Source organism: Magnolia sinica, chromosome 4, assembly GCF_029962835.1.
Source record: "Magnolia sinica isolate HGM2019 chromosome 4, MsV1, whole genome shotgun sequence".
NCBI classification, from domain to species: domain Eukaryota; kingdom Viridiplantae; phylum Streptophyta; class Magnoliopsida; order Magnoliales; family Magnoliaceae; genus Magnolia; species Magnolia sinica.
Window position 1 is genome coordinate 23,980,188 of NC_080576.1, and position 11,000 is coordinate 23,991,187.

General features: G+C 39.4%; 1 protein-coding gene across 1 annotated transcript; it reads left to right on the plus strand.

Annotated features, from left to right (window-relative positions):
- Nucleotides 1–223: 223 nt before the first annotated feature.
- Nucleotides 224–4,931, plus strand: LOC131242798 (uncharacterized). The gene is made up of 3 exons (XM_058241681.1): nucleotides 224–384; nucleotides 2,019–2,304; nucleotides 4,647–4,931. The coding sequence occupies exons 1-2, from the start codon at nucleotides 297–299 to the stop codon at nucleotides 2,261–2,263; spliced, it is 333 nt and encodes a 110-aa protein (XP_058097664.1). The 5' UTR covers nucleotides 224–296; the 3' UTR covers nucleotides 2,264–2,304; nucleotides 4,647–4,931.
- The last annotated feature ends 6,069 nt before the right edge of the window (nucleotides 4,932–11,000 follow it).

Here is an 11,000-nt window from a genome sequence, read left to right on the forward strand (position 1 = left end):
TTCCAACGGTCTTATTTCCACAAACAAGTGTCGACGAATCAATGGCTCAGAATTTTTCAAACAATCTGATATTGGAATAGTGACTTGCAGACAGTGGTCTGCACATCTAGTTAGTTATATTTGAGTTAACATATGCCGAATATATAATTTCTGAGTGCCTGAGTATGAAGCTTCATACGCAGCCTGAGTATCATATAACTCCTCACGGGACAATGCCTTGGTTCGCCTCTCATGTATTATTGTTTTATTTGAATTGTATTTTTATGAAATAAACGGAGAGAGAGACAGAGAGAGAGATGAGCGAAAACGGAGGAGGTCGGAGGAGAAGATCGCCGCGACAAAATCTCATCTTTTTCCTTTCAATTTCTCTGCAACTGATTCCAGGTGTGTCCGCAAAAAATTTTTAAAAAATTCCCCCTTTTAAGCTATTTCAGATCCGCTTTTATCCATATCTCTACGATTTCTTCTGCATCATTCTATTTTGTTAGATGCATTTCGTCGACCTAAATCGCATCGAATGCAACTCAGTCTCGTTTTTTTTTAAAAAAAAATTCTTGAAACGATCAACAGATCTAGGAGATGTGATTGTGGAAATTAGGGTTTCATAAATGGAATGTGTAGATTCTTTAAATTCGTGTTCTTTTGTTCCTCTTTGTTCGGAAATCGAATTTTGTGTAAATTAGGGTTCTATTTATCTCCTTTTGTAGATTTTTTGCTCAGGGCGCGTTTGGTTACAACAAATATGATGAAATTCAGGATATTTGTTGCAGCCAAACGCACCTTTCATAATCGGATCATTTCGGTTGCAATTAATCTAGGGTAGACGTTATTGTGATTAGGGATGTCCATGTTATAATTTCTAGAAATTACGATGTTTCTCAATGTAGGTGAGTATAAGATAATTTTGTTATTGGTGGTTCCTTTGTGTCTATGGGTGTTAAGTGCCCGAATTCAGGCTGGGCTGCTACCTGTTATTTAGTTGGTCCTGAAAGTCAGGCCTAGGCATGGCCAGTAGATTGATTGAGCCTGAATTGAGGTCCTGTGCCTGCTATAAATGGACCCGGATCCAGGCCATTGTTACCTAAAAGCACCAACTACCCATGTTTTCTGTTCTGAATCGCATGAATCCAGATTGTGGGTCATTTACGATCTGGTTTGCGATTTTTACCGACCCGAAATTAAGCCTATATATTCTTAGTGTTGATCAAGTAATAATGTAAATTTATGTTTAGATTGTACAGAGTTGCACTTTGATTTACACAATAGCATGCATATGATATAATACTATTAATGTGGGATATGTAACAATAGCATTCATCATTTTGTATATAAATTACAATGTCACTTTGTATATAAACTGAATTGCATACACCTAGTGCATGCACTAGAGCAAACACATGATCCTACCCCTAGCATGTCATGTATTGGAGGAAGTAGTGGAGCTTGTATCCATTCTCATACCATGTACTGGAGGGATCCACTCTCCAAGTAATGTTGATCCAAGCTTTGGCATTTGCTGATTGTGCCTGAAATTCAGCATGGGCCTGACCCAGGGCCTAAGTTCTGGCCCAAACACGGCCAATGGTTGATAGGGCCTGTAACCTGGACAGGCTGGACTGGACTGTTGCCAAACTATTCTTGCCTTACCTTTATTTTCAAGATTTTCTTGCCCTACAAAAAGTTTTATAAACAAGTGCCAAAAAGGCAGCGAAGAATACAAGAAACCATAAAGAAAACCAAAAAGGAGACACCTCGATATGCTGAATCTGTTTTCATTTCTTTTTTATCTTAAATATTTCCATGGCACACAATTCCTGATCATGCTTTTCATAACTATAATGTATAATTGTTTATTAAAGACATGCATTTCATGCAAAATCAGTTCAACATATGAAAACATGCATGTAAAATGTGTTCCATATGCTACTCTATTTCCATCTATTAGTAGTTTAGAATGCTTTCTTATTATTTTATTCTCCTGCACCACAGACTGAGAAACAATCTTTTCCTCTTCCTAGGCTTGGCGGATGACCCATTGGGTTTGAAAGATGGGAAAAAAGCTGAAAAAAGCACTGCTACATCTGGTAGCAGCACTGGCATTAGAGCATTGATCATATGCCTTGGATTGGTGGCTGTTGTGGTATTTTCTATATTCCTGTTCAAGATATGGCAGAAGAAGAAAAGAGAAGAGCAGCATGCCCGTCTTTTAAGACTGTTTGAAGAGGACGATGAGCTCGAACTTGAGCTTGGCCTTCGGGAGTGAGGACCTCTGTTTGTTCATCAATTGAGTGTAATATAGTTGAGGTATGTGTCCCGGCTTGAAAGTAAATTCGAAAATCTTCTCCCCTTTCTTTTGTTACCATCCTCTTTTTTGCCTCTTTCTTTGTTGATGAAAACCTGCCCTAGATCTGTTTTTTTCCTTTTACTCTTCTTTTTTCCCCCCTTCCATTAACCATCTTGTTCCCTACCGCAACATGTCTTTATCGGATGCTGAAACCACAGTAGAGTTCCTGAAATAAAGGCTAGGTCATTTGAGGACTAAGACCTCCATTTTTCGATTTTCAAAATAGAATCTTCACTTTCAAAGTCAGTAAGGGCTTGTTTGGATTGTGGTAAAAGAAAATAAAAGTGTAACAAGTATCCCAATGATTTGATTTCATGAGAACCGTTGAAACATGGATTCCCATGGATTCCATTTTTGGGGTCCTTGTTTGGATAGAAAATGGAAATCTCATATTCCTCTCACAATTTTTACATCATATCTTATGCTTGTGAATTTAATTATGAAAAGGGCTAATGATTTCTATTTCGAATATCACTATCTCCTTTGCTATCCAAAGGATGTAAAAGGTCCAAACAACGAAAACCCTGGAGTACAATTTTCTCTTCCCACAATCCAAACAGGCCGAAAACGTTTTAAAAGTTGGGTTGTGGGAAGGTGCCTTGGATATTAGGAATTCCTCAAATCAAAAAAGGCGAAGTCTGGTATTTGACAAAGATCTTTCTATCAATAGATAGGAATGAGTGTTTGATATGTGTAGGGACTAGGGTGCATGATTCTTCTAATTGCATCTGTTGCATATGCTTAGTCTTGTTATCTTCATCTACTGCTTGATCGGGGTGATCTTTAGCTAATAATTTTTCACGTGATACTCCTATTACTGGCACATTATTCAAGTACCCTTGGGTTTCCTCTGCATGAGTTTACTTAATATACATCTTTCATCCAATTCAAAGACTTTACCCTTTTATGTGAAATTGTTTATCGCTTTACTCAATGTTTATCCCTTCCACTGTCAGTGTCAAACTTCATACTCGATAATGCAATTTCATGTCTTGAATCAACATCCCCAATTCATAGTATGTCCTAGTAAATCCCCATCAAATGATATTCATTGTTCATTTTAAAACAGATGTTGATGTAAATTTGATTTTCTGAAGTGATGTAGAGACATTGTTTGAAGTATCCTCGATATTATGGAAATATTCCCGATTTTATCCATATCTCTAGCTCACCAATACAGATAACACTGGTGGTATAAAAAATGGTAGGTATCGGCGATGTATCACTAAGTATTGCCAATGCATCGATGTCTCCAATGTATCACCAATGTTTTCTGTTGTGTAAATTCTAAGTGTTGCTTGTATTGCCAATGTATTGATATCGCCAATATTTTCGATTGTGTAAATTCCAGGTGCCGTTTGTATCGCTAGTGTATCAGTGAGGTTTCAATTCCAGGTGCCGTTTGTATCGCCAACATATTGATATCACCAAAAATCTGTTTGTTAAAAAAAATTCATTTTAATTTTTAATGGAAGTATGGTTGTATGCAATGTTCAATTTGTCAATGATAATGTCGCAATATTATCGTTATCACGACATGCGTGATATCAAGACCACAATCTTCCATTTCCTTATCAGTGGTCGGCGATTTCTTGGCAAAATATCATGTATTGTCAATATTATGAAATATCGATGGATGTTTGGATGAAAGGTTGGATGAATGGATGGGATGGTTGGTCTGATTTCTTACGACAACATATGCTTTTAGGCCCTTATCCATGCATCCTTTTTGTAATTTTTTATTTCCTAAATATGCAAATATGTGTATTTTAGCATCTCCAAAAGTTTCACTGAAAATTTTCACCATTTTCCCCATGTTTCACCAATGTTTTCCTGCATTTCCAGTTATCTGCGATATCGATATTGATTCTATATCCCAGGTTGGCGAAACTTGTTGTGATACCGATACTTCGAACATTGTGTAGAGATACTCTTCTTTTCTTCTTATTAGAAATTCACGTCCAGAGTTGATGCATATCGGGCTTTTTCCCTCAGAAACCACTATACTCTCTTTCTCAAACTTGATTGAAACCTGTATTCCAGATTTTGTGTTTGACTTGTTTGATTCGAATGGGTCATTTAACACATTATGAGACATCAGCTAGGTGAGTCGCTCATTAATCAAGGCAATCTTTTACAAAATCAGAAATTGGGTCCTGCAATTGAAGCATGGCCAATGGAGCCTATTTATTTGGATGGGTTTTTAGTTGATTTTTTTGTATTTGAATGTTTGTGTAAAATGGACGTTTTCATGTTGATGATCTTTTATGGTAATATCTTTCTCTGTTAATACTGTATGCAGATTTCCATGGGTATTCATTATCAGGAAATAGTACATCCAGTGATTGTAAGAATATAGGCTTATGTGATGCGTAAAGAGGAGATCTTTGGATGGGCTCGGATGTTTCTCGATTTCGACCCTGTAGTTATTGTAATGCTATTTTAGACATGAATGTTTCAGGAAACAGGTGGTTCTTGTAACATTTTTTTGCATCATTCTGCAATATCTGGGCGGACTCCATGGCCTTCTAGATGCCTTGTGAATTGCTTATTTGCATGTTCAATTATCCGATTTGTTTAGACTGCATGGATCAATTTGAACTGACTCATGATGAATGCGGATTGCAGAAGTATTTCTTCTCTCTTTTACTTCAGTCTATGAGATTGCCTGAGGTAGGCACCAGCCGAATATACAGAGGTATCGTGTAGAAGACTTTCTTGAAATTTAGATCTACTGTCATCTGGAGGGGGATTTTGGGCAGAGAATGTGCTCTCTGGATGTGATGTGAGTATGAGAAGTGTGTGGTGAGTCCTTCCTAAATCCTCATCCAAATAAATTTAAAGACCAACTTGTAGTTATCCAGTCGGGAATTTGGGGAGGAAGGAGCAATTTCTGGATCCATGTCTAAAGCCTGAGAACTGTTCCTAATGCTTGCAGATTTTTGGTGGTTGGTTTTAGTGGACATTGAAGCACAGAATAAGCTACTGGTTTTTACCTGAAGGGGGGAAAAAAAAAGGAAGAAAAAGATAGATAGAAAGAAAAGCGTCTACTTTAAGTTGTAGGTTGTTAAGAGTCTCATCATGTATTGTGTCTTCCCTGCAACACTGCATGTTTATAGATGTCTCTTGAAGCTTTTTATTTTTTCTTTTTACTTTCCTATTCTTTTGTTTTGCTTTCTTTGCTATTCTTTCACAATTAAGTTGATCGAAGCCTGTTTCCTTTATTTCTCTGCCAACCAGCCACCAGGAAATGAATTACACATCCACTTACGAATCCATCCAAAAGAGGCCATCTTGGCTTCTTAGGTTTTTTTTTTTAAAATTACCATCACGAAGCTCATTATCTGATGGGGGATAACAACAGTACTAGTGGGAGCCACTTGAATTCTTGATTAGATGGATATTAAGAGAAGTTCTGCCTAATTCTTTTCTCCGGTGATGTTTGCTCATAGGATAGGTTCGTATTGAGCTGGCTTTACGTTTTCAACTCAGGACTTGCTGTGTCTCGGGTTTTCAGTTCCGACCATTATTCAATTTGTTTAGCGACCCACATTACCTTCCACATCCTGCTTGTACAAAAAATCTCCCAGATTGGAATGTCTCGGATGCTGATTTTAGGGCCATTTTGGGTTGAACACGGAGCCTTCCTCTATCTCTTCTTTGCCTTCTAATTCGCAGGCCACAAGTGCTAAGATTGTCCTAGAAAGAGGTTTTGTGCCATGATTATAGACAGCGGATGCAATGAGCATTGGTTCTGGATTCACTGAATCTGGGAACTGTAAACAGAAGTTTACTGTAAGAAGCACGGGTCTAGGATCCTATATATCATTGCATACGAGACCCGTGTTTCTTTCCCTCGCAAGATGAATATTTTGCAGCTAGGATTAGCACTCTCCTAGCAAACCGATTTTAGGGATCAGTATTCTCTCCAAAAGGATCGTGTTGAGCTTCTCATGACAAAGTGACATGTGGGCAGCTGGGACAGGGGTGCCCCGAGTCGGTAGGGGCCCCTCCAATTCCGACCGCACCGGTTGTGTTGGCCCACCATGATGTATGTTTTATATCCATGCTGTCCATCCAATTTGCTTGCTCTGCACCAGAGGAAACTGGTGATTGAATGCTGATCATTAAAAACTACTTGGGGCCACCAGAGTTTTGGATCAAGCCCATATTACCCAATCAACAGGTTGGATGGCAAATAACCATTCGTGGGCCCGATAAACTTTTTTAATGGTGAGTGTTGAATCACCACTGTTTCCTGTGGCATGGTCCACCTGAGATTTGGATCTGCCTCATTTTTGGGCTCATGCCCTAAAATGAGTTGGCAAAATGGATGGACAGCGTGGATAAAATCCATACATCATGGTGGGGTCCACAGGGTTTCCAGCACCAACATTGGTACTGGAAGGGTCCACCGAATCCGAGACCCCTGGAGTCAGCTCACATTGGGCTAGAATCGTGGGTGGGACCCATTTTTGAGTTTTAGACACGATAGTTAATCGGGCTGAACCCAGTCTATTTAAAGGTCGGGCATAACCCACTTTGATGGGCTGGGCGTGACCTGAGCTCAATGTCTTAGTTCACAGACTGGCCTATGCTGTGCCTAGACTTTGGTCCCTAAGGCTCATGAGCTAGGCATGGACATACCTTGCGGCTTAAACCAATTTGGTGGGCTGACCTGCAGTCTCCTTAGTTTGCAGACCAGCCTGTACCCGGCCTTTGGTCCCCATGGTCCATGAGCTAGAGGCATGGTCAAGCCCAGCCCATTTTCAAATCCGCCTCCTATCCTTGCCAAGTCTCAAACACGCCTACAAGCAAAAGCTGCATTCTAGATAGGGCTGCCTGGACCACCTTGGTCGTTTGTCAAAAGACAAACATTGGAGTCAAGCCGGACTGGTACAAGTGAGGAGCTCAAGATGAAAGGTGGTACATGTGGGAAACGGATTGTGTACTGAGTAAAATGTGGGGCCCACCATGACTGTCTTTTATCTATCGATGACATCCCTACCAGATAATCGAAGCATATCCAAAGCTCAAGTGAACCACACCACACGAAAGTGTGAATTGAACACACCTACCGTTGAAAAGTTCCTTGGGGACCACAGAAGTTTTGGATGAAGCTGATATTTGCGTTTTTCCTTCATCCACGTCTGTGTGATATTATGAACAGGTTGGATGATAAATAAACATCAGTTGGCCCTAGGAAGGTTTCAACTGTGGACATCATCATTAATTGCACCTTTTTCCTGGGGTGTGGTCCACTTGAGCTTGCTTTGGATATGCTTCAATTTTGGGTTCCATACCCTAAAATGATCTTGACAAACAGATGGATGGCATGGATAAGACACATACATGCTTCAACGAGGCAATTCATTCTGTTACAAATTGATCTACATCAGTCAATTGCAAAAAGAAGAGGATCCTCCCGTCACCTCACCATCGAGAGAAAAACGTGGTGATTATGAAAATTTGTTTCAAGTCTTTCGGTGGCCTCAGTTGAACTCTCATTTTTACAGATGAGCTTCAGTGGTGCCGTGAAACAATCTATAAACACCCTTCCACATTCAAGTTGTGGAGGGTTGCGCCAAGGCATGTGAATGTCATCCAACCTGTCCAAAATATGCCCCCACCCACCCAATATCAGACCGATCCAATCATCAGGTCTGCCCCACAACTAGAATTTGGCCATTGTTTTCTACGGTGCAGTCCTCCTGATGGTTGGAATCCCCATTTTTGGTAGAATCTACCTTTTAGATAGGTTGTATGCAACCCGACGCCTGCCGGGTTCAGTTGAATATCGCTTTTTATTGCAACACCAACTTGCCCTTCAAACTAGTGATAAAAATAAGAAAATACAAAGTTGGGAAAATCTATGTTCATCACTAGTAATATTATCCACCATTAGGCAGCATCTTTATCTCACTTTTATTCAAATAGATGGAAACTAATAAGAAATGATCCAGTGCTCTTAGCTGCATTGTTTCACTTTTACAGTCAATATCATTGATCTTAAGTGTCCACCAAGTCCAAAATACATTTCAGGGGCTACCCTGCAAAAATCACACTGATTGGATGATCCAATCCATCCATGATTTGGCCTTATTTTGTAGACATCCTTTTTACCAGCCATGGATGGGAAGGTTACGATTGCCTAAGAAATGTGATTCTTTAGAATCATAAGCAATCCATGATGGGCCTCAACAAATGATGGATCAGTTTTGTTTATTGGACGTATTCTGTGTAAACAGTCTTGGCCTTCAACACTAATTTTCTTTTTTTTTGAAAGATAACTGAATTTTATTAAAGTAAAAACAAAAGGAAAACTACTACAGAAGGACATTGAGAAGGCGACCAAACTACAACCAAAGAAAGACCAAATTACAGCCCTTTAACAGAGGATCACTAGAAGCACATCCTATGACCAACGATCTTGCCCTGAGAGATGCTTTCAATCAATCTTGAAACGTTATTGAAACACCTAGCATTCCTATCTTCCCAAATGGCCCACCGAATGGCAAGCAAAGCCATTCACCAAAGCCCTTTCTTCTTTTTCCCAAGATCAACACTAAAAGCTATTGTCTGGATAATTAAGGTTTTCAGGTTGATGTGGCATTTGCCTGGTAGGCCATGAAATGCGCATTGGACTTAACGAACAGTCTAGGTTGGATTCTTCTAAGTTTCCCAATGCAACTAGAGCGCCATAACTTACAGTGCTCTAAGAGCACGAGAGAGTTTCTCCAAATAATGAATTCCTTACCAAAAAAGGGGGAAAACAGAGATAATGAGAGTGGTGGTCAGTGAGATGTTCCAAAACAATTGATTGGTCCTAGGGGAGTGCTTTCGTCTTGAAATTCAAATAATATTCATTACTTCCAGTGATCTTTTGGGCAATCATTTAAACGAACAAATGAAGATGTACATAGCAAAATAACCAACAGATCTTGCAAAGATGTTGATTATGCAGTTCACTCGGATGATAGAACTAATTTTTAATACTTCATTAATGATTTGAATAACATGCTGTACAGAAGATCCTCACTTGTGATCCAATTGGATAATTAGCAGCTGACCACCATCAAACAGTTAACGAGTAACCCAAAGGTGAAAACAACATTTTAACTGTCATTTAAGCAACCTATTCCATCAATTTCAAAGAATAAGCTAACCATTCTTTTCTTCAGTAGAGATGAACAAAAAGGACATTGAGCCAATGGCATTCCGCTCAACGCAGATTAGTAACAAGAGCACCCTAGTATTCTCAACCCATTTTAGCTGGATAAACAAAATCAGAATGGATCTAAACCTTCCTGGGGAGCTATCCACAAGCAGAAATCCAAATGGAATGTCAAACTGAAACTTAAAATATGACCCTTTAACCAGTACACCAGGTGGGATGGCACCTGGAAATGAGAATTCTACCATTAAATCGTTCAATAAAGTTACCAAAGCCTAAAAGGCTTGCTAGAAGATAGCTTCCTTTACCAATGCTATCAAATGAATGTTATCCACCCAAAGAATAACTTTAGTCTGCAAGGTCTTTCTAGGATCCTGTAATGTGGGTCATTTTAGCATCATTTGAACAGTATAGAGAATCAAATGAGAGGACAGGAGCCATGTGAAATGCATTAAAAAAAATGGCTTCCACCCACAAGTGAATCACCAAAATTACCCCAGCAGCCTTTCCCTTGTTGAACTCTACTAGGTGCACACATACGGGTGCAATAAAGCTCACGTAGATGTGGCATATGTGCTCGCATCGTATATAAGTGTGAGATCCAATCCATCCATTAGGTTGGTCCAACCTTCTCATGTTTTCCCAAAAATTAATCTGGTCCACTCAGTTTGTGGGACCCAAATATTTGGAAGCAGATGGATGAGTCGTCAGCCAAGTTTTTCAGAGCCATGGAACCCAAACTAACAGCATCCAAAGATGCCCATAGGGTAGTTAAAGGTATAGCTTTTAAATGAGGATAATAACATCAAATGCTGGGGCAACAAGTCCAGCGATCTGATTAATGCCATTTCCTAAAGTTTTGAGACTACACAAGACGGGAAAGAACAGAGACATGAAAAATGAGAATTTTTACTCATTTCTTGAGCTTTAGACGGAAGCTCTATATTTCCTGGACATGTCCATGCTCCCCAAGCTTTTACAAGAAATGAAATCTTATCCCAAGCCCCAATATGTTGCAAGATGTAAATATGTTGTCTGACATGTTGGTCTAACAGCTAAAATGAGTACGATCATCTAAAAACTTTCATTGATCTTTTTTTTTTTTTTTTTTTGAGAAGTAACCAAAATTTATATTAACGAAAGCATCAAAGAAGAGATGGCAGAATACAACAGCTAAAACCCAGACAGAAAAGAAAACGCTAGCGTTACAAAAGACCCGTCCTAGTACATCTAACCTTGCTCTCCTAAAACCCCCAAAGGGCCCAGAAAACAGCCAACAGGACTAGCCGCCAAACCACCTTTCATTTTTTCCCAACCCCACCCCCATGCCAAGGAAACAACCATCAATGGACCACTGCATCACCTCTCAAACTTAAAAGAAATTGAGAAACCTCTCCAACACCCCTTGAGCAAAGGAACAATGGATGAGTAAATGATTGACTGAATCCACATAACGCATGCACATTATGTAACAAATGGGAA